At 38.2% G+C, this 25,361-nt stretch overlaps 5 protein-coding genes across 7 annotated transcripts; 3 read left to right on the forward strand and 2 right to left on the reverse strand.

The window, feature by feature from the left end:
- Window positions 1-181: 181 nt before the first annotated feature.
- Window positions 182-6,964, forward strand: LOC136240219 (DNA excision repair protein ERCC-5 homolog). 3 transcript variants are annotated; one of them, XM_066031137.1, is made up of 15 exons: window positions 196-381; window positions 467-642; window positions 911-1,041; window positions 1,198-1,275; window positions 1,392-1,449; window positions 1,498-1,641; window positions 1,697-2,762; window positions 2,952-3,058; window positions 3,114-3,233; window positions 4,538-4,751; window positions 4,795-4,939; window positions 6,196-6,244; window positions 6,294-6,418; window positions 6,470-6,557; window positions 6,662-6,964. In XM_066031137.1, exons 1-15 carry the CDS (start codon window positions 294-296, stop codon window positions 6,848-6,850), a joined length of 2,778 nt encoding a protein of 925 aa, XP_065887209.1. In that variant the 5' UTR covers window positions 196-293; the 3' UTR covers window positions 6,851-6,964. The 3 variants fall into 3 exon arrangements, 2 of the variants coding, with proteins under 2 accessions (XP_065887209.1, XP_065887210.1); XM_066031138.1 differs by lacking the exon at window positions 196-381 and having other exon boundaries at window positions 512-647; XR_010693746.1 differs by lacking the exons at window positions 6,196-6,244; window positions 6,662-6,964 and having other exon boundaries at window positions 182-381; window positions 6,470-6,494.
- LOC136240221 (uncharacterized) lies at window positions 6,933-7,879 on the forward strand. Its single transcript, XM_066031141.1, has 3 exons — window positions 6,933-7,093; window positions 7,457-7,593; window positions 7,680-7,879. The coding sequence occupies exons 1-3, from the start codon at window positions 7,019-7,021 to the stop codon at window positions 7,699-7,701; spliced, it is 234 nt and encodes a 77-aa protein (XP_065887213.1). The 5' UTR covers window positions 6,933-7,018; the 3' UTR covers window positions 7,702-7,879.
- On the reverse strand, window positions 7,598-12,733 carry LOC136239865 (interaptin-like). Its single transcript, XM_066030614.1, has 26 exons — window positions 12,380-12,733; window positions 12,173-12,217; window positions 12,090-12,122; window positions 11,760-11,822; window positions 11,681-11,701; window positions 11,597-11,626; window positions 11,499-11,545; window positions 11,347-11,445; window positions 11,178-11,251; window positions 10,942-11,131; window positions 10,857-10,887; window positions 10,707-10,811; window positions 10,457-10,570; window positions 10,241-10,405; window positions 9,984-10,193; window positions 9,845-9,935; window positions 9,709-9,797; window positions 9,278-9,649; window positions 9,158-9,224; window positions 8,959-9,102; window positions 8,863-8,909; window positions 8,719-8,814; window positions 8,594-8,667; window positions 8,484-8,538; window positions 8,102-8,431; window positions 7,598-8,035 (listed from the first exon to the last, which is right to left on the reverse strand). The coding sequence occupies exons 1-26, from the start codon at window positions 12,731-12,733 to the stop codon at window positions 7,877-7,879; spliced, it is 3,105 nt and encodes a 1,034-aa protein (XP_065886686.1). The 3' UTR covers window positions 7,598-7,876.
- An 81-nt stretch (window positions 12,734-12,814) lies between these two features.
- LOC136240085 (leucine-rich repeat and calponin homology domain-containing protein 1-like) lies at window positions 12,815-23,424 on the forward strand. The gene is made up of 18 exons (XM_066030928.1): window positions 12,815-13,115; window positions 13,216-13,360; window positions 13,415-13,541; window positions 14,472-14,577; window positions 14,632-14,768; window positions 16,693-16,761; window positions 17,415-17,524; window positions 17,726-17,789; window positions 17,845-17,898; window positions 18,521-18,730; window positions 18,983-19,125; window positions 19,180-19,291; window positions 19,596-19,646; window positions 19,696-19,783; window positions 21,413-22,053; window positions 22,307-22,435; window positions 22,951-23,025; window positions 23,079-23,424. Exons 1-18 carry the CDS (start codon window positions 12,968-12,970, stop codon window positions 23,175-23,177), a joined length of 2,508 nt encoding a protein of 835 aa, XP_065887000.1. The 5' UTR covers window positions 12,815-12,967; the 3' UTR covers window positions 23,178-23,424.
- On the reverse strand, window positions 23,298-25,348 carry LOC136240086 (uncharacterized). Its single transcript, XM_066030929.1, has 8 exons — window positions 25,125-25,348; window positions 24,793-24,973; window positions 24,660-24,739; window positions 24,562-24,598; window positions 24,446-24,462; window positions 24,338-24,383; window positions 24,065-24,165; window positions 23,298-24,018 (listed from the first exon to the last, which is right to left on the reverse strand). The coding sequence occupies exons 1-8, from the start codon at window positions 25,222-25,224 to the stop codon at window positions 23,405-23,407; spliced, it is 1,176 nt and encodes a 391-aa protein (XP_065887001.1). The 5' UTR covers window positions 25,225-25,348; the 3' UTR covers window positions 23,298-23,404.
- Window positions 25,349-25,361: the final 13 nt, after the last annotated feature.

Here is a 25,361-nt window from a genome sequence, read left to right on the forward strand (position 1 = left end):
AGCTTCTTCAACTTTTCAGCTGTGTCCCTGTGGTCAGAACTGGGTAGGGTGGAGTAATGGAATTAGTCTCATCACTTTCTATTAGGCTATTGGGGAAAAAAAATTACAAGGGCAAATGACCTGGACATTTGACTAGGTAAAATCGCACAACAGAGTAACTGTGATTCGCTAATTATTTTCACAGTATACTACAGTACTTTCACCATAGCATAGACTCTAAACTTCTCACATGTCCTCCACAACACACTCTAAATAACGCTCATTACTTTAAATAAAGCCCACCGTTTGGTGAAATGGGTGTTAAGGATTTATGGAAGCTCCTTGAACCCGCTGGCCGGTCAGTCGCTATAGAATCACTTGACGGGACAATACTAGCAGTTGGTAAGACTCACAACCAAAAGTGTCTTTCTCACATGAATATAAGATGCGCTTAGCTATTTCAGTATATTTGAACGTTGCTTTGTAGATGTCAGTATTTGGCTGAACCAGGCTCTTAAAGGAGCCAGGGACCAACATGGAGCTGCTGTGCCTAATTCTCACTTATTAGTATTGTTCCATCGACTGTGCAAGTTACTCTACTACAACATTAAACCAGTGATTGTGTTTGATGGAGCAACTGCTGACCTAAAACAACATACGCTGGTAAGGTGCGCGCGTGTGTGTGTGCACACGAGCACTCTCGCCTGTGTGTTTGTGTAGTTGTGCATATGTGTTTATGTACATGTGCATGTACTTCCAAATTACATCTGCCAAGCTATATCCTCCCACTATCAACATTTTGCCCCTTCACACTTGAAATGTTTTGTCTGTAGACTCAAGGCTTATGTATATTTAAATATGTACTTAAAGTTTCCATGGAAACATTGTGTTGTATGTAGAGGTTTAAACATAATCTCACATACACATATAGGCTTTGAGACGCAAGCAACGTCATTTAGCTCAAGCCAAATCAGACATGGCATCCACTAAGCTGGTGTGGAACTATGCCAAGTTGAAAGCAATGGAGGAGATCACTGGAGTTACACCTGCTACTACTAAAAGGTGCCATCTTGTGGATTTGTAGCAACTGTTCATATACTGTACGCTAGTATATACATGTGCCATACCATGCACCGAAAATTCCCAAATACATATGCAAGCACATTATTATACATACAGCATGACATAGTGAATTACTTGTATTTCTTATTATCACAGCATTAAAAGTGTTGTGGAAAATTCTCAGCCAGACCTCTACCAGTTACCTCCTCTGTCAGACAATGTGTTGAGAGAATTGTAAGTCACTTCATACCTCACACCTTATGAATTAGCTTACATGCCATAAGCATCCAGTCACAATTATGTGTGCTTGAATTTTTTACATAAATTGATTGTCAATATTGTTACTTTAGTGAGTTATTGGAAAGACAAGAAGAAGAAGACATTGCTGATAAAACCGAGTTGTATCAAGTGAGTTTTTAAACTTACGAGTTATTCAGCCAGTGTGGGGCTTAACAGGGTTACTGTGAGGATGTAGACCAGTTAGATTTTGATAGCGAACACTTTAAATCTCTACCAGCTGAAATACAACATGAACTTATCACTGAAAAAAGAGTCTTTGAGAAGAACAGAAGCTCAGTTCAACCTGAGACACTTCCAGAAGTAAGTTACATTGTTAAATTGTTACAAGGCAAATATGATTCATTATGTGTTATAGAATGCCAGTGATTTCTCTAGTTACCAACTGACAAGGCTCGTACAGAGAAGCCAACTTAGTAAACGTTTAGACGACGTTCGCAAATCTCTCACTCTAGCCGAGAGTTCTGCTGTAGTGGGGCTGGACCCCAATTCTTGTCAGGTTGAAGTTAATAGGATAGCGTCGGATGAAACAGCAAGATATATTCTGATAAAAAGTCAAGGTGGTGGTGGTGGTGTCGACAATGTGGGTAGTGATGTCATATCCAGTGACAATGTGTCAGAGAATGAGACAGAGGGCAACAGAGAATTGGACACAAATGATGACAAATCATTGGACACTACATCTCATGATGCAGTAGACATAACTAATGACAAAATAGCATTAAATGATAGCAGTAATGAGGGCTCAACTGATAATGCAGCGGACATAACTGGTGACAAAGGGGGTGACAGAGCATGTGATATACTCATTGACGAAAAAGTTGGCAACACTATAGCTAGTAAAGGAGGTAATAGAAATACTGACAAATTTAACAGTCAGCATGACACAAATGTTGACATACTTGACATGGGTGATAACAAGGCTGACACAAATGTTACCAAAGTTGACACAGATGGTGACACAACCAGTGACAAAGATGACAGTATTAGTGCCAAAGTTAATGCAATTGGTGATGACAAAATTGACTTAACCTGTGACATTTCTAGTACTACAACTAGTGACAGACCAGACACTAATATTACCACTAACATGATTAGTGACACAGTTGATCTAGACAGTGACAATAAAGAGGCAGTAGTTACCAAAGTCAGCACAAAAGTTGACAAATCTGGAGACACAAATGATGGCGGTGTAGTTTGTATCGAGACACCGGAAGAACCTGTTATTTCATTAACAAGCACAACAAGTTTAACAAGTACAGCAGGCTTAACCAGCTCGTCAATAGCCACCACATCTCAACCAATCACACAATCACAAAACACTGTCCCATATTCAAACACAACACAAGACACATCACCATCACACCAACCCCACCTCACCAGTGAAGTGGAAATCATGAGTGATGGTACAGACACTGATTCTGGTATGTCTGTATAACAAGTGGACCATGTCAATTGCTTACACCACACTTTGTCACCATATATGACACTAGCTTGTATCCCTTCTTGTTACACCCTTACTAATATGGTACCATTTATAACACAGTATATGGCTTATATATAATATAGTAACAACTGTTGTCCAAATATGGTACAAATGGGATTATTTGTAGAGCCAGAGGACTTAGCTCCATCTGCAAAGAAAGTTTGTTTGGAAAATGACAAGGTTTCTAATAGTGGAAATGATTTGCTGCAAAGTGTACAACAAGAACTAGCAACAGTGAGATTATACCAGTTACAATTGACTTATAAAATTTAGTCTGTTAATTTCATAGACTTCTGCTAGGGATCTACAGAAAGAATGGGAACAAGAGCGACTACAGTTGCAGAGTGAACAAGCCAGACAATCTCGTCTTGCTGCCACTGTATCCAATGAAATTTACGATGAAGCTAAGGTATGTGGTATAAATAAATACCTGCTAGATGATAAACATTTCAATCATATTTATGGAATAAGGTCTTTTTGAAGCAGTTATGATCTAAGTATGCTATTATGACAATGGTCTGCATGTCATAGATGTTTTGTCAATTAGCTAATCAGTTTATCTAAACATGGTAATTTATAATTTTTGATGGAGGCCAACAAACATAACGATTTGGTGGGTCTCATGCATGCCTGTATTGTTTGCGTGTGTGTGTGTGTGTGTGTGTGTGTGTGTGTGTGTGTGTGTGTGTGTGTGTGTGTGTGTATGTTGAGGAAGCACCTCTAGCAGTCAAGTGGTTAAAGCATTGAACAAACATGCATTGTTAAAGTATTCAACACACCCTATTGGTTTTTTTTTGTTTGTTTTGTTTGTTTTTTAAGCAAGAAACATTTTCTAGCTGCCCAAAAACGCTTTAACCTAGCGCTCACTTAAGAAAACAATTAAAATTTATGCATAGCTACAGTGTTCGACTTAGCTATATTATAAGAACGTAGGGATAGTCATATTTAATCACTGCATTGACAAATCTTGTACATATAAAGTAATTTTTATGTTGGAACACAGTTAAAAATTTGTGCAGATAATTTTTTGTGTAGTCAACTAACCATCTATACATGATGTTTTAATTGGGGTTGATCTTGTTACGACTCCAGGTTTCATGATGTTTTTGTGGGAAAAGTGAGGGTAAAAGCTGAACGTTCTATTGAAGGTAGAATATCTTGATATCTTGTGTACTTTTACATAGCACATTTTTTGTCCACAAAATTTGCATCTGCCATGTACACGTGATTTTCATAAAGGACCACACAGATGGTCTGTATGCTGGGAGGATTGCAACAGGAAAAAAAATCTGATGTTTTATAATTAGTTCCAATAATTAATGTATTGAAAGTCCCATCTGAGAAAAATTTTCCCATGTGTATTACTAAGAGTATCACTGAGCCTGTACAGTGTTCCCATGCACTCCCTAGCTTAGTTAGCATGACTATATAAACAGCAGTTAAAGTGTTTGTGCCTTTTTTGTATGTAATGTGCATATGAGTTTGCATGCTTGGCATTCATGCATGCACAGTGTATATACACGGGTCTTTGTGTCTGACTTTGATTTGTGTTGAGTGTGTTTACATGAGTTAGAATGGATACACGTGCATGTTACAGTAGTCTTGTGTTTCCCATTTACTTTTTTGTGTATGCAAAGAAAAATAAGCGGTCCGGCAGCACAATTTCATATACAGTGGAGCACTGTGAAACGTACCCCTTTGTAATCTCTATAGGAGTTGTTGTCATTGTTTGGAGTACCCTACATCATCAGCCCATGTGAGGCAGAGGCTCAATGTGCACAACTAGACATGACCTGTCAAGTATCAGGTACCATCACTGATGATAGTGACTATTTTTTGTTCGGTGGTAAACAAGCATTCCGGAGCTTCTTCTCTGCCAGTAGGGACATAGCATGTTACCAAGATGATAAGATTCAACACACTCTAGGTAAGCCTCTTTCCACATGAATAATTCTTTATTAACTGTTCAGGGTTGGATCGGCTACAACTGATTAATCTTGCATACTTGTTGGGTAGTGATTATACAGTGGGCGTGGCAGGTGTCGGCGTGGTAACAGCTATGGAAGTGCTGAGGGACTTCCCCGGATGTGGCCTGGAAGTGTTACAGAAATTCAAGTAATGATATTTCAGCCAGTCACAACCATTACATACCAAATTTAAATTTGGAGATAAGATGGCCAACTTTTATTTGGTAGATAGGTTGTGTAAGCTACTCTAATAGACAAAGTCCTGAATACATGGTTGACAGAGCTTCCTGTAAACAAAGCCATCTATCTAACCTAAAATTACTTTTAGGGTTTATTTGCTGAATGCTTCAGCTCCATAATTGTACTAATTTGCTTGCTTCAAGGGGAGATTATAAGGAGTGCTAAAGCACTCCTCCCTTAAAAGATTGACCATGTACTTAGCTGAGGCTTAACATCACAGTCAGTTAATGATCCACTACTCTAATAGAACATCCAATAGAATTTCATTTAAAGCTCTGCTAGTATAAGTGGTCAGGTAACAAGCCATACTTTAGTTGAAATTCTAGCTACCATATTTACCTGCCACATCTTCAACAATACCCACACTTGAACTGATTTTACAATTATGAGCACTTAAAAATGTCATTTTTGAGCACATCAAGTTTTAGTCAATTTTAAATATTTGCCACATCAATATTTTGAGCTAAGGTAATAAGCGCCACATCTTTTAAATGCAGCATACACTTTTATATGGTATTCATTCTTAAAAATCATATTTAATTTTACTATTTAAAATTACTATATTAGTACTAGCAAAATTTTAGGCATGTTCAAAGTAGCGCCGATCAATGTACCAAATAATTATTTTATACCGTCTAATTTCTTAACACAGCAATACCATGGATTAAAAAAAACAAAAAAAACAGCTTCACTAATTGCATGAAAGTGTACACATGAAAGAAAATGGACTGGTGTACTGCACTCATCTTGCAACAATTCTGTGTTTCCAGAGATTCTAATTAATCTGTCTCCATTCAGATTTAATCTTGTACTACTGTTACTGGCCCATCCTCATATAGGTCGTCTCTTTGCAATGACCTGATTTTAGATTCTTTAGGTTAAAATATCTTTGTGACTGTTGTGTAACAGGTGTTTGTTGTAATAATATCATTACAGTGTATTAGATCTGTCTCTTGATAATATATAGCTTACTTGATGATGTAGCCACCCTTATGAAAAAAAAAATTATGGTGCACACATGCTAGTGCTGTGCATTGACTCCTATAATTATTAATTATGTATACAATTTCCAAAACTGTTTTGTAAACCAGGAATTAATAAAACTCTACCCAATGCTCATATTTGTATTTCACATTTCAATGTGAGCGTTTATGGTTTTTCTAGGACTTGGCATGATCATAGTACTCCAAATTTAACTGACAAATCCAAACTGGTAAGGCATCTAACACTGCATACATCATATTGTTTCACTCCTTTACTAGCGGAGCTTAAAATTGGAGCCATCATTCCCTGATGAGAGAGTACAAGATGCTTATCTCCATCCATTAACTGATGACTCTCAGGAGCAGTTTGAATGGGGTACACCTGACCTTGACCTCTTAAGACAGTATCCTCTATGCAATTTTATTGCTGTGTTATTGCCTTTACTAGTGGTTAGGTATGCTAGAGAAAAATTTGCGTGGGATAAGAAAAAGACTGACCAGGAATTGATACCAGTTATAAGAAGTCTCAACCAAAGGAGAGAGGTTTGTTTGTTTCATTTCAATATAGATATTTTGCTAAAACACTCTAATAGAAGATACGCTAGAATTAGCACTTGACAAATGGTTACTCCTTTTGGTTTGTGTAGCGACAGGCAAAGATAACTGACTTTGTCCCTCCACAACTGGGACCTGCTGGACTACCTATTAGAAGTCGTAGACTACGTGATGCTGTCTTGAAAATTAAACAGCACCAAGAACAATCAGGCTGCTGCCCTGAGCCTGCTCCACCAGCAAGGAAAGAATTAGCACTTAGTGAATCAAGTGATGAAGATTAATAATCTGTATATATATATATATATATATATATACTTGAATTTTGCTGACAAATGCCTTGCAATTGTACAGATTTGTAAGAGCTACGTGCTCTTTAATTAGAGTTACCCTTTGAACTTTTGTTATTTCCGGAGGGATGTTTGGAGGTCAAGACACGTAAACAATTTAACATGCCTCTGTCATTGACAGTGAAGTTGGCCGCTGTGATAGTTGCGAAGAAGGCGACGGTGTATGCATTGGCGTGGGTGAGTGTAGTGTGTAGCTAAAGCTGTTATGGCAACTTTTTAAAATTTGCAAAAGACCACGTGTAAAATGAGTTGTGTTGTTTTTATATGCTTTACCAGTTTGGCACTGGAAGGCGAACATTGGAGTTGATCGAGTCTCGCTGACTACTTCCGTATTTATCAGCCTTTAGCAAGATGTATGCTCAAAGGTTGGAGAATATAGTAGTGGCGCTGACTTGCTTTCCTCGTGTTTGCAAAAAAGGATTTTTCTGGAGTGAAAGCCTAATAGGTTTCCTTCTGGTGTTACTTTCATTTTTATCCTATCCAGAAAAAGTCTATAATTTTGTGTACATGTCAGGTATTTTTTATGTGGTATTCCTTTAGTCCTATGGATTCCCTCGAGTTTACCGACGACTGTCAGAGTTGAGTAGATGGAAGATTAAAAGCCGACAACATCGCAAAGCAATCCAGGACAGTATGAAATACATCATTCGTATTCCCAACAGAATTGCAAGCCTCCAGTAAGTATGACACCTTCATAATGAGAATGAAATTTGCTAGGTTGTGATGATGTAACCTATCCTGTCATGCTTGTTTTACATTTCAGCTCATCCAAAAGACTTCACTGAACCTTTCATACATCTTTACTGTAACTTCAGTCTACTGTAGCTTTTGAAACTTGTACATTCTTTCATATCAGGTATACTTATAGAACTGATTGGTTAATGGATACCTTGTTGTTTTTGTATTGTTCCACAATGTTACATATACAAATAAAATGATGTTGTAGTTGTACATGTAATTCTACGGTTTGTTGTTGGGTTTGTCAATGGGTGGAAGATGGATGGGTTTAGCTTGAATGTTGGCTGGGACTGATCTCCCATAGTATTCAGGGTTGGTTATGATGTCTGAATATTTTGACTGACCATGCTTCCTTCGTACAGTAGCATCACTTGGTGGCGTCTGCGTACACACAATATTACACACAATATAAACTTTTGTGTATTTTATAAAACTAAATATACTTACTTGGGGATGAATATTAGACTGATATGTGTTCAGTGGAAGGGGTGCTAGTATATTCCCCGGATGATAAGAATTTATAGAGTTTTTCCTTCGCCTTCTGTAATTCGAAACTGGACGAATCCTTCCTTGTGCATGTCTACCTTGATTCATTTGGTAGGCACGGCTGGATGCTGTGTGCGGTGCACCCAGTGCTCCGTAGTACCCAGTAGCATTGATAGTTAAATACTGTGTGTTAAGATTCCGGTAGCGATGTCCCTGTTTAGCTATTGGGGGCTTTGTATATATTAATCGTCCGCCGACAAAATGATAACCATGGATAATTGGAAACTTAGCCTGTAGAAGTAAAAGAATTAAAAGTGCTAAATATTTGTTATATGTACAATACCAGTTTGGGAACAACGGCTCCTCTTTGTTTGTGGCGGTGAAACTGTTCTTCATACCTACAATTGGTAAGCAGGTATGTGTACATTACACTGAAGTACTGATATTTCATACTTCATAGCAATTCCTCCATTTTTATTAGGAACAAGTTTCTCTCGTAATGGTAGTAGGTCAAATTGGTTTTCCACCTACATAATTTATATACAAATGTATACAGATTTACTACACGTATGTTCTACCATTGGATCAGGTGGAGGTAGTTCAAATTGATACGAAGCACGTTGCTTCTTCTTGTACTCAGCTAAAGCAGACATGGCGCCTTGTAAACTCTCGCTCTAATGGAGATATGAAATTTCAGTTTGATAGAATGACATGCCAATTACCTGTCGTTTCATATTTGAATAGATCAACTTTCCACCTTGTTGTAGTGCTGTAATAATAATATTTTACTATATACATCATTTAAAGTTAGAGCTCACCTGTGAAAGCTGGTTGTACAATGTCGGCAAGTTTGTCTTGTAATTTATCCTTCATTTCATCAACCTGTGTCTGTTGTAATCTTTCCTTTTCCTCATCAGGTAGTTTAGACAGCAGAGAAGAAACAGCATCAGACACCACCTTGGCTAATAGCAACATACACAGTGTTTGTTATAATAGAGTATATTTCCAAAAACGTACCTTCTTTTTCAACAAGATTACTGGAGTAATCTAAAAATCCAGCAATAGCATCGCACATGCTTTCCAGCTATTGTAAAAAAGTTTGTTAAAGTTGAAGAATGATTGGAAAATATCACTTACTTCATCTTGGAAGCTAGCCAGGTTATTGGCGCTGACATTACCAGTGAACTTCCCACTGTTGACTTGATGTAAGGCATCAGCTACTATCGATCTTGTAGCTCTTTTTGGATCATTTTCAAGTAACAAGACTTGTTTCATTGTATCTTGGAGCTCTTCTGGTGTCAAGTTCAGTTTGCTAAAGCTGACTGTATCCAACCAGTGTGCTCCTTGCTTCAAATTCACACTACCGCTATTAGCTACTTTCATTGATGCCATTCTACTGAGGGACTTGCACTTTTGTCCCTCAATGGACAGAGGACGTTCACTCTTAATTGTCTGCCTTCTCTGCATACTCGTGGGGACACTATCACTCGTAGATTTTGGTAACATGATCTACATGTGTGTGTGTGTGTGTGTGCAGTTAATATTTCAATGTACAACAGTTAACTCACTACACTGCAGTCCTTTATGGGCGTGCAACTTTCACGAGATCTGCTTGGCGTACAGTAGGGTGTTATGGTAGATGCATTACTGATCTTGTCTATATAAATTGTGTGTATTTTAAGCCTGTAAATTTTTAAAGTTTACCTTCTTCAATAAAATCATCTTTTTGTGGTTCACCAGTCAACAGTAGCTGAGACTGTAGTTCTTCGATTAACCCTTGCATGTCAGAAATCTCCTATATACACAAAAGTTAAATGAATTTCTCATATATTTTGTGCTAAACCTTATATGCCAGTTGTAGAGAAGACTTTAATTTCTGTATCTGATTTTCATGCTCTTGTTGACGTTCAGTTTTCTTCGGTGTTGACACTTCTTCGGTGTACTGAGTTCCAGTAGTGTTAGTATTTGTAGGTAACGAGATTGATTGGGGCTCAAGAAAAATTCCTCCAACTTGTATGCCAACACTTTGTGTCTCTATGACAACTTTCGGTGTCTGTATAAACAGTGTATAGAAGTATCAGACATATATGTAAGACATACTGGTGTTAGGCCTCGATCTTTCTCAACAGAACTAGCAGGTCTAGAAGTGCCTCTAGAAGTGCCTCTAGAAGGTGTTGATCTGACAGGTACAGGTGATGGAGAAGCCATTGCTGTTGACATGGCTGCTAATTCTTCACTAGCCTTAGTAGCCTTTTCAGTTAGTTCCTGTTTACAAGCTGCATCAATGTTCCATGTGAATCACACATGACTAGCTACCTGATTTTCTTGTTTTAAATTGTCAACTTGTTTATTTAACACCAGGATTTGTTCCTGCAAGTCTTTAACTGTAGCCTCTTGCGTAGTAATAGTTTCTTTTTGATTTTTAATGACCTGTGTACAAACAGTAACAACTGTAATGTGTATCTAATTTGGTCACCCATGGGTCAAAAATTTAAGCTGTCATTTTTACTGGTATCCTTAACATATATAAAGTGGCCTGGTTAGACACAGATATTTCTGCACGTACTTTCTTTTCTTGTTGTAGCTCTGTATGGACTTTCTCCACATCTGTAGCAAGTTTGTTTTTGTGCTTTTCTAATGCACTAATTTCCACTTCGTTTCCATGGAGAATCTGTGTAAAATGCTGTAACACACAGTATGATATGATAATGCTAACCTCTTCTTTCTTTTTCGCTTCTTGCTCCAAACTTTATCAAAAAAATGGTTTAAAAGATTTATGTGTACAAAATCAACAACCTTACTGTATCATTTGATCACTTTGTTTGGTCATATTCATTACCATTTCAGCCAGTTTTAGTTCCATCACTTGCAGATTGGCTGTACCAGCATCTCGAGCTTTGGCCAGTATTTGGTGGATTTCAGCTGCTGCATATTTCCATGAATTAGCATGATCCATAGCAGCTTCTGCTCCTAGGTGTACTGAAATAGAGCCTGTAATGGTAAATATACGATAAATTGCATGTCTACTAACAATTACCAGTCCTGTTGTGCTGTATTTTCTCCAGTGCCTCTTTTGTTTTCTCCAATTCTTTTTCCATCTTCATCTTTTCTCTATCATAATATGTATGTTTTATCATGTATGCACACTGCATACATAGGCATACATACACACGCACGCACGCACAACACCAAATGCAACTACACACATTTTTTGTTGATTAGAGGCAAGCATTGCGCGGGTGTCCATATCAACTTTTATCATATTCAACTTCCGCTTCACCTGCTGTCGTTCCATCAAAGTTTTCCTACACAAATACATCACTCAGTAAGACCACCTATTACACTATATCACTAGTACTTCAATCCAAGTATGTCACCTGTGTCCATGTCTTCATTTTCAAAAAGCTATAGTATAATAAATAACAACATATTTTAGTGTTATACATGTTTGCATACATCTCCCTTTAAATGGTCTTCTTCAAACCACTACAAAAACAAAAAAAAGAGCACAAAATGATATAATGATTGACGTCCTCTTACATCTTGTAGTTGGTAGAGAAGCTATATGGAAAAAAAGCTAGCAGTAATATGGGTGTGTGTGCCAAGTTATGCGGCGTACCTCTCGTCTTTCATCGCACACATCTATGTAGTTCAACAACATACCTCTGACTCCATCTTTTTTCTATATATACACAAAAAATGTATACTGCAACATGAGTCAAGACTGGAAGTCTGCTAACTAGATGCTATAGGTATGTGCCAGCATGTAAGAATTGATACAATGAATTTTTTTTTGCAGACAGTAATTACACCATCATGATTGCACAGATATACATTCATCAATTAATTGCCTATACCTGCTTATGGAGGATATAGTCTAACAACATTATTATAATATATTTTGATATGCACAAATAACTATAGCTAGTAATATGCAAATTGTATATACCTCTTCTTCAAAAGGTAGTGATTCAGTGGATACCTGAATAAAATGCATACATTAGTAAATAGCAAGTACAGTAAAGGGCACACCTCAGTTCTTTTAACTTGTTGATGGTACTCGTAGTCATCCAACACCTACATTATAGTGTGACGAATAAGACAAAAACTGTGCGTATGGGGGGAGGGGTCCCAGTCTTTTACAACAGCTACTGGCTTAAATGTTTAGCGCCTGCGCTTGTATCTAAGCCAGCGCTAATAATCACAATTAGTTAACCCCAAGTAGACAAGGCAATATACCTTAGCAATCCTTTTAGAGATACTATCAAACTCAGCTTTTGCTTGTGCTTTGATAGAAGTGCTGTCATTGTCCGCAAGATTAGAAAAGGTCACTCCTTTACCCCCGGGCGGCCGCCAGTATTTATCCAATTTACTACTAGTTAATTCTTCATCTGAATCAGAGGGCGGGTTTAACTCAGGTACTATCGGTTTAGATTTACAGCTGCTTGATGTGGCGGCTTTCTTGGGTTTTGTGGGAAACTTAAGTTGTTGCTTTGGCGCAAACTTTTTCGGTGCCTTTTGTGGATCTAAACTTCTCCTTGGCTGCGATTCAATGGCCACAGACACTCGTCTATTAACCTTTGATAACAGCATGTTTAGGTAACTAGCTGCTTAGCTAGCCATTGAATCTGTAGCGTGGGTACGCGTGTGACGTCATAATTACGTACTCTTTGTCTCTACGCATGCGCTAACCTAGGCATTCCTCAGATTCAATATGGCAGCGTGTCGAAGGAAGTTAGAGTTGATTGCGGGATGTTGTGTCGCTTTGTAGACCAAGATTTATGTTAGACAAGTGTAACTGATATTCACTGAAAGGCAGTCACGAAGATGATGAGTCACGGGAAAAGTGTAGACAATCGCATCGATGATGCGTGTGATACAGGTGTGCTGACTCTGGCTGGGAAAAATTTGAGAAGCTATCCCATTAACAGCGATGAAGAGGCGCCATTCTGTCATAAGGATTTACTAGAACTGGGTAAGGAACCGCGTGGGGTAGGTCGGTTTTTGGGTGGGAGGTGTTTGAAAACTGGTTGCCAACAATAAAACATTACATAAATTCATATCGCAAAATGTAGACATCTCCAAAAATCGGTTCCCAGAACTTCCCGCGCTTATTTATACTTGTGAGTCTCTGGTGAAGCTGAATTGCTACCATAACGTGATGCGCGCTATTCCGGACACCATTCACAAGTTGCACAACCTAAAATATATTGATCTTAGGTAAGTGCATCTCTGTGTTTAGAATTGTGTTATTTTTTGTAATGTTTTCTGTAGTCGTAATTTTCTCACTACATTCCCCAATGGGTTGTGCTGGCTGCAACTTCATTCATTGTCTGTTAGCAACAATAGAATAGATTCAATACCAGCTGAGATTGGACGGCTCAAGGATCTTCAGTCTTTGGTGAGTGACGTAACCTTGCGTCTGCTAGGTATACAGTGGAATCTCTCTTAAGGGCATTTTGGGACCATGAATTATTGGCCACTTTGTGCTGCAATATAGAGGTTTTCCTCTTTCAGTGATAAAAAATGTATTAACCAGACCTGTTGGGATCAAAATTTTTGTCCTTATTATGGACGTTTTTTCTATTGTGTCCTTAATTTGGGGAGTTTGTTAAGAGAGGTTCCACTGTATCATTACATGCTTGTATGGATTAATTTTGACGTGCATGCTTAGTGCCAATACTCATGTTCACAACGCACACCTGTACACGTTTAAGGACAAAACACACTAGCACGTAATACACATATATATGCCCGCCTAGTGATACATAAATCTGCTGTACCATGATATTATTTTTTTGTGTGTGTAGTAGTCCATTTGAATGCCCCAATAGTGAAGCACATGCTGTTATAACTGTTGGGCATAAATGTGTTCTTTTCATGTTGTTCTTTTCTAAATGGTCTGCACTAGTAGGAGTGCCGGTTCATATGGAAGCCATCTGCTTCCAGTCCTTGTAGAGATGGCAATAAAAATTTGTACAGTATTTTGTAGATACAGCAGTTGTTTCCATGCGAGTGAAGTTGGTTGTATGGCTGTAAAAGTGTCATAACATTTTGAATAGACCTACGGCTGAGATAATTCCACTGTTGCTATGTTACTGAACAATTTTGATTGGCTAACACATGTGCTGTTTGAATGATACGAAGCCAGACCAATATTAGTGTCATGTTACAATTTTTTTAAAACATTTGTTGCAGTAATAATGTCAGTGTAGTAATGATTATGGGATGGTTATGCTCATGGTCTGTGTTTCCCCTTGTTATCAACATTATTATGTAGCCATGATGCTTCATTAATAACAAGGCTATCTTATGATACTTTTGTTGGCAGGATATCAGCAATAATTTAATCGAAGAATTGCCACCATCCATTGGTGAGTTGAATGGTCTGAAAAGGTTGGACCTGCAAAGTAATAAGGTGGATATATTTCCAGAAGGTACTGTAGTTGTGCTATGTCACAATTATTTTAATATTTTAATGATTTTATTAGATATTTGTAGACTGCATCTCACGCAGTTGGACGTATCAGATAATTTAATACAGCAATTGCCGACATCAATTAGAAAGATGTCAATGTTAGTGGAATTACAAGTGGACGGTAACCCTTTATCCCAGCCACCACCACAGGTAAAAGTGTGTTTACGTAATATTTCTGTTCATATTTTAAGTGTTGATTTTGTGTATAGCTGCAGGGCATATGTCAGTGTGATGTTGTATATTGTTAAGTGGAATTTTATCAATAATGTGTTTGTTATGGGAGATTGCTTGCATCCTTCATGTTTTTAATATCACAATCTTTGATCTTTAATTTTAATGTCCACAATTTGGCCACCTAGTTTACTTGTACCAATTTTCATGTGGTTGTTTTAGAAACCCGAAGAGTTTAAATCTGTATACACCATCGGGTACATGAAGAGTAAGAAATCAGTTGTTTCATTTTTGTACGTACACTAAAGGGTTCATGAGTTATGGGTACTTGTTTACCTTGCAGTGGAAAGAAGTTTACCATTGTTAACGTTGTTTCTTGCCTTCTTGTGTGTGCTTACAAATATAGGTTCACTTGTTCATGGTGAACACTCAGTCATAACTTATAATTGAGCGCCTGTAACTTATTTATCGTATGTTGCTATACAAATCAAATCTCCTTGCTGTTTCAACTGTCAAGTGCTGTAACTCCCAACAAAGTTGGCTGAAACTTTGGTAGTCCACTTCTTTGTTACAGAGAGCCATGCTATAAGAAATTTGACGATGGTGGGCTTTTGTTTAGCCGATCACATTTGAGTGTAGGTTACAGGTTGGATAGTTTTTGAAGTATAAAAGACCACTGGTATAAAATTACTGTACATTGCCATTTTATACTTTCCTATTGGGCTTAATACGGAGGTGGTCAGCGCCACTAAGTCTTATTAAAGAGGTAGCTGCTAAGGGAAATTTCACTCTAATATCACGTGCCAAACACAGCCTTTTCATGGCCTCATAGTAAGGCTACCTCATTATAAAGGCCAGTTTGAGTTTACTAATTTATTTCTAATGCTGAGTCATCATCAAGCTATGCACATGTGATAATGTGTTGTCTTCTTGATTGATTAAGTGTTGATTAAAACAGTTTACAGATTGTACTGTGGAGTGTGTAGCTTTTGCCAAGTACTGTTAGTGTTTTTTTTTGTGAGTCTGAGAAGCAATGATACATACCAGGTGCTACACATACACGCACGCACGCACGCACACACACACACACACACACACACACACACACACACACACACACACACACACACACACACACACACACACACACACACACACACACACACAAATGCACAACTAGGGTACATAAGTACAAAAGCTCAGATTTCCTGTTGTACACTACCCACTAGCTACATTCTCCATCAAGTAGTGTTTAAAATGTGTGTCTATGATCATGTTACAATGAACAAAGTGACTGATATTCATACCACTAGTATGACATGTGTATGTACTGGTATTCATCATCAGTTACATGTAACTCCTTATAACTAGGTGTTAGGTGTGTGACAGACACTTTGTTGTATGTGATGGGTGCATGATGTGGCACTTATATTGTGCATATGTCACAAACTCCTAGGTGCCCAGTTAGGTATTTTATTAAATCAGAAACTTTATACTTACATTTCTCCAGCCTACCCACCTGTATAAATGCCACCTGGTGAATTACCAACCGTCTATATTTGATCATTAGGATTTGCTCATAGCACTTGAGTAGTGCATAATTAAAACACCTTTGCTCTTTGTTTGTATGTGAGTGTGTGTGACATCTGTGTACCAGTATAACCAAGTGGTTAGAGCACCGGGCTGGTAATTTAAAGTTCTGTTCTCCAGTTGCTGTTGTTGTTTCCTTGAGCAAGAAACTTTACCCGCATTGTTCCAGTCTGCAGTTGTACATGTACAGTAGGCTTTACTTGGCTATGCTTTGTGTGCATCCATATTTGTGTATTAGTAGCGTGTGCGTGCAGCATGTATATTTACACTTGTGTGTGTGTTCATTTTTTATGTTACACTGTTAATCCACTAGGTGTGTAGCAGAGGTAGAGTACACATCTTCAAGTATCTCTCAAGAGTGGAACAAGGAGTTGAAGCTCCTGTAAGTCACATGATAGCTGTATGGTTATTCCACATACTTTCTGCATTGGTCAGTAGTGAGGGAATGTAAATATAGTTCAGCTGTCAGGAAAAGTGGATGTCCCTAGGGAGTTCTCCAAACTCCTTCTGTAGTAATTATAATGTAACCCTTTACTCTGGTAACAGTTTACAGATGACAATTTCTTTAAGCTACACTGTACTCTGTGGATAAAAATTTTGTCAAGCCAGAGTTTTTATCTCAGGTATATATTGTGTTGTGTAACAAGAGAGAGTTGTAAAATATGCTCATTACGTTTTTCATGTACAACACAACAATATTAAAACAGAAATCGCCTTTGTGTAATAGTTTGTCCAGTTTCAAATCTTTTTAGTGGTATGTTTAAGTGCAGTCAAGCAGCAAACCCAAGTCTGTTCTCAAAAGAACCTCATAAATTTCTCAAAAATTTGTTTCCTCAACTAGACTGACTGATTTATAAACTAGTCAAGTGTAACTCCTGGCATCATTTATGTCTGTTCACATACTATAGTATCCATTATGGTAAGTTTTCCATGCACTCGTACAAATATACAAACTAACCGCACTCAGAATGTTTTAAAGACGATCATAGCACTCCACTTGGTGTCATATGCTATGTGTTGGGTGCATTTCTGTAGGAGAAGAGTTTGTTGACAAAAGGAAAATCTCGGAAGGGTAACTCCCATTCAACGCATCCTCGTCGAGTACGGCCTATGTCAAACATTTCAACAAGGTCTGATGAACCAAGGTGTGTTTTAGTGTTGTAGTGGTTGGTAAGGTGTGTGTGTGTGTGTGCATGCATGTATGCATTCATGCGTGTATGCATTCATGCGTGGATGCATTCATGCGTGGATGCATTTGTGCATGTGTGTGTCAGTCCATTTTTGTACATTCCTTTCATTGTGTACAGCTGATTAACTTGTTGATATGTAATTTATTTTGCTTTCAGCAATCGAAGTTTTTATGATGAAGTGAAAAATTTAGTGAGCTCTGCATTCAGCAGTCCATATGAGGTATGTACTCACATCTGTCAACTTGTTAACTTACTCCCCTGTGTATCACATATAGCCGGGAGATGCAGCAAGACATCAATTGCACCCTGGAGATATGTCTAGATACAATGTAAGATATGTGTGTATTTGATTTTGTATGTTTGTGGATGTCCATGCATGCGTGCGTGTGCGCGTGTGTGTGTGAAGCAGTATAGCAAAGTGGTTAGGGCATCTGCCTGGTGATCAAAAGGTCCCAGGTTTGATTCCCGGTTACGCCACTTTGTTGTTTCCTTGAGCAAGAAACTTTGCTCACATTGCTCCAGTCTACCGAGCTGTTAATGGTGACCTGGTGTCAACTGAGGAAGGAGCCCACCCAGCTGTAATGGGTACCTGGTATTAACTGTGAAGCAAATGTCCAACTGTCCTTGTCTTGCTTAGCGGTATTGAGGTCATTGTGGAACTTTGGGTTCTGTAACCTCTCTCCGTGATACCTGGACAGTCCACCTGCGGGTTACTAGCCCTGCCCCAGGAGGATTTGCCTGCGTAAGAATTAAGTGCCTGAATGGCGAACAAGCATCCCAGTGCTGGTTCGCTGGGCGGCAATAGCTGTGCTTTGTATGGCTGCCATAGGCTTTGCTTTTTTTTGTGTGTGTGTGTGTGTGCGTGTGAAGTGAGTTGGTTCAATTATGATTTGTTCTTTTCCACATATCAGTGCAGTCAACACTATTTTTAACACAATCCTATCTTAATAGGGCACACTTCAGAGTCCTGACAAACAAAGGAAACAGTTAACAGGAAAACAGTCAGCAAACTCTCCTGCCTCACCCAACACCACAAGACGTGTAGCCCAATATAGCACTCTCCCTCGTAACCTCATCAAGGATACTAGGAAACCAGAAATAAAGCCACAACATTCTCCTACCATTCCAGTTGCTAACAGCCACAATGAAATTGACAACACCGTAAGTGATGTGTTGTACTGTGTCACCACCACACTTTTGAGTAGTAGTATATGTGATGCACCATTTTAGCCCAAACCCTCAATTACTATCACAGTGTGTTATTGTAAAGTGTCCATATTTAAGATTGTGTTATGTGTAGGAAATATGTGACCTTCAAATTTCATTGTTAATGTGTGCTTTTGTTGTCATGGTAAAGTAAACTGCCTTGTACTTTGTGTCACTGAATAAAGTCTACTTCCCTTATTGTTACAGCGTAATGTTATTTCACCTCCGGTAACCAGTAGCAACAATAGTAGAAAGCTTCCAACAGAAGTAAATGCTCGTCCTGGCTCATGGAATTCAACTCACACTACTAGCAATACAGCAGCTAAAACTATCGCTACAACCCAAACAAGGTATGTTTAATAATTCCTCAAGTATGTTTGTATTGTGTTTAAAATTATTTCTAGTGCGTCGTACAGCTTATCTCAAACAGATGTTAACACATATACTACAGACAACCGTTCTACGGCATCATCCAAGTCAAGAACTCGCTCAAATGCTATGAGCAAAGAAGAGAAGGTGAGAATTTGAAGCTGTATGAGAGTTTAAACTAATGGGCCTCTATTTGTATTGGTGATCTCATATTGTTAATCTAATAGCTTGTGTTACCATTCCTTCATCATCCTGTTTGCATTGTACTAGTTTCAATGATTGTGTAGTGTTACTGCATTAGTTGTTGGAAAAACCTTTTGTGAAGATTAGGGGGTGTTTTGTGTTTTTGTAAGGTTCCTCAATGGCTTAATATCGTGCTTGTGTGGCATGCGTGTGTACGTGTACGTGTACGTGTACATATGTACTGTGTGTGTTGTTTTATCATCTACAGCAACACGATGTTTCACACCATTTTGAAGACTGCCTTGCTCCCATGAGGAGGGTACGTAAACATGCTAAAATAAACTTCACATTCTTTGTTTTCTCGGCAGAACATTTCATCAGGATCGATGGACTTGCCAACCGCAACCTCCCCATCCCTCCTAACACCCGGCATGGCATCGAAGGCAGTGTCGACTGGTAGGCTAGCTCTGAGCCGTCCCACTGTATTCTCATGCGAGTCTGATGTATAAAATTTTAATAATTGACTCTTGTCTTTCTCTAATCTTTCTATTCGAAGTTTTACACCCTGGGTAAAAAAAGAGAATGCTTCATAATGATAAATTTCTTTATAGTATAAATACGTACGTGGTTTGGTCTTTACTCTCCTGACACCATTGCCAGCTAATTTTTGTATATATTGTAAATTATTATTGTATTTGTAATTATAGCATATACAATGTTAGGACTATATATCAATTTCTGTACATTTTTCTGGCAATTTCCAATGCATCCTCATCTATTTTATGTTTATGTAATGAATATTTTAAATATTTCTAAATAACCTTGTCAAACATCATAGATGTCCCCCTCATGCTGCTAAAACATTTACTGAAAAAAGAAAACCAAAGCATTTCATAAATTAGAAAAAATGGTTTTGATTTGCGTGTGTTTCCAATGCATTTGAGGCTTTGTGGTTGTGGCTGCTTGAATGGTTTTGGGGTGTGGCTGGTGCAGTGACATGGTTATTATGTGGAGATGCATTGGAATACACCAGAATAATATTTGGTGGGTGGGGCTCAAAATCTATTGCAGCATGTGGGTGACCATACTCATAAGTGGTACAAGTATTTATCACATATTTGTGAATTATAATTAATCAATTAGTGTTAAATCAATACTCTCAGGGGGTAGGCTCTGTGGTTTATTGCAGAGTTCTTAAGTGAGAGTACATAGCAAGTATATACAACCTACCCAGAGAATTATTTTTTCCATTCTAAAATGTTATCAACACCAATCAATGATCTTTTCCTGATCAAATGACAAACAAGAATCCAGACTGGGCTGGCTGGCAAGTACACCAGGTATTAAGGCTGTAATTTTTTTTTGCAGGATAATGCCAAATTATATGAATCAGGAAAAATTTAGTAGGCTGTGTCAAAAATACTACGGGCACCATCCACACGAGCATTTAGTCAGGGCATGCATGACACATTGTGGGTTTCAGTTAATTCCATTGCTTGTACTGAGAAGCTTGGTATAATAATCAGCTTGAGCTTAGCTAGCAGGGGATATCACTTAACTGCAGTTGATGTCATTGTTAGTTTATGGCAGTGGATGTACTGGCTATCAATTTTGTCCATACACAATACTTCACTTTCCTGTGAGATCATTTTGTTTCTGTTAATTCTTCAGATTTGAATTTTCATTGAAGATGAACTAAAAAATTTAAGTGGATATTTATAAGTTTCCGATTTTCAGTGATACTTTTATTGTCTTAACTGCTTAACTAAGATACATAAGAACACTGGATGTGGATGGTTTGTCAATTTCTGGTAACTTGCAGAAGGTTTTGCTTGCAAATTGCAAATGCAATTAATACATGCAATTTCCTGAAATATGTTTCCTTCTAGTAGCAACTCCTGTGAGCTTACTTTATTAAACAAGTGTCTTGGCTATTTAACAATAATGATACTTGGAGTTTCAAGGTTGATTGTGTGTGTGTGTGGGGGAGGGGGGGGGGGGGGGATATACACCATAACATCACAACGTGATAGTATTACACTCTTCTACCTCACATTATCATCGTGTATTCACCTATTCCCTAAGGTAACAACACTTTGAAGGTAACACCAGTGACAATGGGTAGCAGAGAGGTCACCCCTGATATGGAGATCATGACGCCAGTATCCAAACATCAACCGGACAGCATACAACTGGAGGAGGTTGATACAGTTCTGTCATTATTACAAAGTGATTTGATGAAGGAAGAAATGGCCATGGAGGAAAGTCCTCGGCAGTCTCCTGTGCCAAGGAAGAGCTTAAGTGTAGCTGACACTACGTCTCATTTAAGGAAGCCTGTTAAGAACTTAAGTGTTTCTAATACTACGTCTCATTTAAGTAAGCCTGTAGTTCTCAATCAGCCTCATCTGTCGCCAACCAGTTCTCCTGTATCAAGAAGAAAGCTGGAGAGTTCCTCAGCAACCATTAAAAAGAAATCAGCTACTTTTGCAAGTGTTAAAGATGTTGAGTTGAGAATGCACAGTAGCGGCGGTTCACCAAACTTGTCACATCGCCAGTCATTTCCCCCACCCAATGACCCTGACTGGATAGAAAAGGTGTTCTCCACTCAGGATACAGGCAAGCCAGTCTTCCAACAATTAGTCAGTGAGAAACAAACAGATTATACAATAAAACGACAGAAGAGAAACATACAAGCTGAATTGGAGAAGATTGAAGATGTTAAAGATGTTAGTATGTTGCAGCTTAGTTACTATAAAATAATATTTCAGCCCCACACGGACACTTGTTTAGGGGTATACATTGATGCAAGAACTTTTTATAAGAGGCTAGGAATTTGTTCCATTTATGATGAAACTTTACCATTTTAAAAAAGGGGACTGATTTTATTTTGGGATCAAATGTAATTCTCGACTTTTTAGACCTTCCAAGTGTTCATTAAAAGAAAGTTCCAGTTTACTTTGTTGCTTCTTCTTGTTTTAGTCGGTGGAGATGGTACTGTCAATCAAATTGAAGAACGATATTATTAGTTGCTTTAGCGATGGAGTCATCTTGTGCCAACTGGTCAACCAACTCTTCCCTAGGACCATCTCTTCCATCTTTGACACTCAGGTTAGTTGTGGACCCCCTAAAACTGACTTGTTAAAAAGCATAATTTTTTGTGGTAATAAGCCTGACAATAAGTGGAAGAAATATACTGTACAATAGTGTTGTTCTAGTCATGGACAACTGTTTTAGTTTTAGTCTAGTCTACTAAAAATTATTAGTATTAGTCTTACGACTAAATTTATGTCATTTTAGCTTTTGGACCAATGTATTGTCAGTTTTTTTTTTTATTACTAAAATTTTAGAATGATTTTGTTAGTAAAGTTTTGACTAATGCAATTAATTTGCAATAGTTGTAGTATAGTAGGTCCTTTTAGCATAGTTGTGGTCATCACACTAAAAGATTGATCAAATAAGTTGTCCTGTTAGCTATAGTTTTAGTTTAAAACCGAAAGTCACTAACAGTTTGATCAACTAACTAAATGAAAAATGCCATATAGATTTAGTATTAGTCCGACTAGAACAACACTAGTATAAGTGTTTAACGTATTCTAACAATTTTTCAATTTTCTTTCGTTTAGCCATTGAACATGGTAAAGAGGACAAAGAATGTCGATGCATTTCTTGAGGCTTGTGCAAAATTAGGCATTAGACATGTAAGTGTGTAACTCACTGTGTATTCCTCACCCACTATGTGTTGCTATCACAGCTGTGCACCGCTGGTGACATACTTGATTGCAAGAATCCAATAAGAATTTGCAACTGTGTTCAAACACTACTGATGAAAGGTGGCCACTCCACAGTGTAACAGCCTTCACTCACATGCACTCATGCAAAACAGCTTGTTATAAAAACAACTTAACTTGTTCTCTTGTGCTCAGTATCTCTTGTGCTCGGTAAACACTTAAAAATACCCTTATTTATGAGATTGTGTGTGTAGCAGTTATATCACTGATGACTCTGTTAAAGTTTTGTACATGCACTTAACTAGTATCACAGGTGTGTTTGGTATTGTACTGAACATTGTCATAATTATCATGTAATGTTTTCTTGAAGAGTTGAAAGGTCAAATACTGTTGTGCTATGTAGTGGTGATTTATCCGGTGAAGTTGAGAAAACCTGTTGTAATTGTTCTGGGTTAGTGGGGGTACTGCTGTTGCTGCTGTTGTCAGCATCCAGTGCTTCTAAGATGTCCTTAGCTAGCTGCTGAGCCAGAGGGGAGACCAAATTGAGTCGATCTTCTTCGTCAACGACACTAGAAGCCGTGCTTTCACTGTCACAATATTCCTCAATTAAAACATCCTCAACTTTCGGGCTGAATGATACAACTGGCAATGATTTAGGCTTGAATGGCTTTGCTAACAACCTGTCATCACATGAAGAAGGCCTCTTTTTCAAAGATGAAACATTTTTGTTTTCTAAAGTCTCTTGCTTGTTTAGAATAACTGTTTCATTAAACATTTGACTGTTAGTATACATGCTACTGGTGTCTGAACAATCATCATCCGGGCCAAATATTCTTGTAAGTTCTCTTTCAACAGATGAACTGGAAGTACTTATTGTATGAGTGGAGCCGTGATGCTGTTTATAGTTAGGTGACACCCAAGCTTGACGATGTATGGAAACATCTGATGGGGGATTGTCATCTTCTGTAGTGTGAAAAGTAACGTTACATGTTGAGAAATAAAATTGTACCTCTCTGTATTGGAGCAGTGTTCACAAATGATTTTCCTTCGCTGCCACGTGTCACATATACCCCCAGCCGTGCCAAAGACTTAGAATCAACACATTGAGCACTGTATTAGAAACACAGCAATAAAAACTAATGTGTATCTCTAATACATTGCAGTCTCCATAGTCATATGCTACTATTTTAGTTGCTATATTGTTAGACACAGACAGGTAGCCCCATAGTTTAAAATATTGCATGCAGGAAGTACATATATACTTCTTACAAGACGCTCTAACCTGTTGTATCTGGCTCCAGTTAAGAAGGCATGTGTTGACTCTCCCTCTATACATATAAAAGGAGACCAATTGACAATGTGTGAGTGGCCCACACAATCACGCACATACCTGGTAGAATATTCTCCCTGTGAGAACCAATGATCCATGTAACCAAATATTCCATAGCGTATTTAAATCACATAATGAAAATCTATATATATTATACAAATATTACAGTGACTTACATGATGGTTGTTGCAGACACTGATTTGCTATGCTTTACTGCAGAGTAGGTGTTAAGTTTTGATAAGTTAGCAAATAAAACAAACCATTTCTGGCTTACCAAACTCTCTCCTCCTACGTGCTATATGTTGATAATCCGGCTCACTAAGTAGAACTGGACAAGACTTCATTCTCAACAGGCTGAGATACATGAGATAAATGCCATCAGCTAAGCACACACACACAAACAGTACCTCGCTTTAGTTGGCCTGCCAAGGTGATGATATGGTCCTGCAGTTGCTACACTGGATTTCGTGCCACGAGAAAGCATGCTACTCCTTCTGCTACAACTACTGCCCAGGCTAGTCTGGCTACTGCTGGCACTACTCCGCCATGCGAGGAAAGCAGTGTTGGGTGTCCTGCGTGGTGAAAAACCTGAGTGGGAAAGAAGCAAAGGTTTATCAACGCCACACACACCCACTACCATACTACGGCATTAATGATACCGTTAAGCAATACCAAATTAGGGTAGACTAGCTAAGGGCTACTTATCACTTATAACGTGTTCATTGGCGTTGTTGCTTACCATTGCGAGAGTTGTTGGACCTCACGCTTGTGGCTGAAGGCTGCGCGCGTAGCGGCAGTTCTACGTTCTCGAAAGTTATAGTTTGAACAAAGCTCATCATGTTAACTTCCACAGTTGAGTCCACAACGTCATCGTAGCCAAATTGGTTTTTCGGGATAGTTTAGCACGTCGATGGTGTTTAAAACAATATCTCATTTCGAATTACAAATTTTGTATTTACAATTCCAGAATTAGTCT

This window comes from Dysidea avara, chromosome 12, assembly GCF_963678975.1.
Source record: "Dysidea avara chromosome 12, odDysAvar1.4, whole genome shotgun sequence".
Classification (NCBI taxonomy): domain Eukaryota; kingdom Metazoa; phylum Porifera; class Demospongiae; order Dictyoceratida; family Dysideidae; genus Dysidea; species Dysidea avara.

Bases quoted from the DNA above. Each gene is read 5' to 3' on its own strand.
- LOC136240221 (XM_066031141.1), top strand. From the start codon at position 7,019: ATGCCTCTGTCATTGACAGTGAAGTTGGCCGCTGTGATAGTTGCGAAG. The intron at 7,094-7,456 runs GTGAGTGTAGTG...GTATTCCTTTAG, and splicing joins CGGTGTATGCATTGGCGTGG to TCCTATGGATTCCCTCGAGT. The intron at 7,594-7,679 runs GTAAGTATGACA...TTTACATTTCAG, and splicing joins AACAGAATTGCAAGCCTCCA to CTCATCCAAAAGACTTCACT.
- LOC136240086 (XM_066030929.1), bottom strand. From the start codon at position 25,224: ATGATGAGCTTTGTTCAAACTATAACTTTCGAGAACGTAGAACTGCCG. The intron at 24,740-24,792 runs GTACTGTTTGTG...CATGTATCTCAG, and splicing joins GGCAGGCCAACTAAAGCGAG to CCTGTTGAGAATGAAGTCTT. The intron at 24,019-24,064 runs GTACAATTTTAT...TTCACACTACAG, and splicing joins CACTGCTCCAATACAGAGAG to AAGATGACAATCCCCCATCA.
- LOC136239865 (XM_066030614.1), bottom strand. From the start codon at position 12,733: ATGCTGTTATCAAAGGTTAATAGACGAGTGTCTGTGGCCATTGAATCG. The intron at 11,546-11,596 runs GTATGCAAACAT...ATTATACTATAG, and splicing joins AAGACCATTTAAAGGGAGAT to CTTTTTGAAAATGAAGACAT. The intron at 10,571-10,706 runs GTACGTGCAGAA...GTTTGTACACAG, and splicing joins AGCTACAACAAGAAAAGAAA to GTCATTAAAAATCAAAAAGA.
- LOC136240085 (XM_066030928.1), top strand. From the start codon at position 12,968: ATGATGAGTCACGGGAAAAGTGTAGACAATCGCATCGATGATGCGTGT. The intron at 17,525-17,725 runs GTGTGTTTTAGT...TTTTGCTTTCAG, and splicing joins ACAAGGTCTGATGAACCAAG to CAATCGAAGTTTTTATGATG. The intron at 19,126-19,179 runs GTATGTTTAATA...AATTATTTCTAG, and splicing joins ATCGCTACAACCCAAACAAG to TGCGTCGTACAGCTTATCTC.
- LOC136240219 (XM_066031137.1), top strand. From the start codon at position 294: ATGGGTGTTAAGGATTTATGGAAGCTCCTTGAACCCGCTGGCCGGTCA. The intron at 643-910 runs GTAAGGTGCGCG...ATACACATATAG, and splicing joins ACCTAAAACAACATACGCTG to GCTTTGAGACGCAAGCAACG. The intron at 6,558-6,661 runs GTTTGTTTGTTT...TGGTTTGTGTAG, and splicing joins GTCTCAACCAAAGGAGAGAG to CGACAGGCAAAGATAACTGA.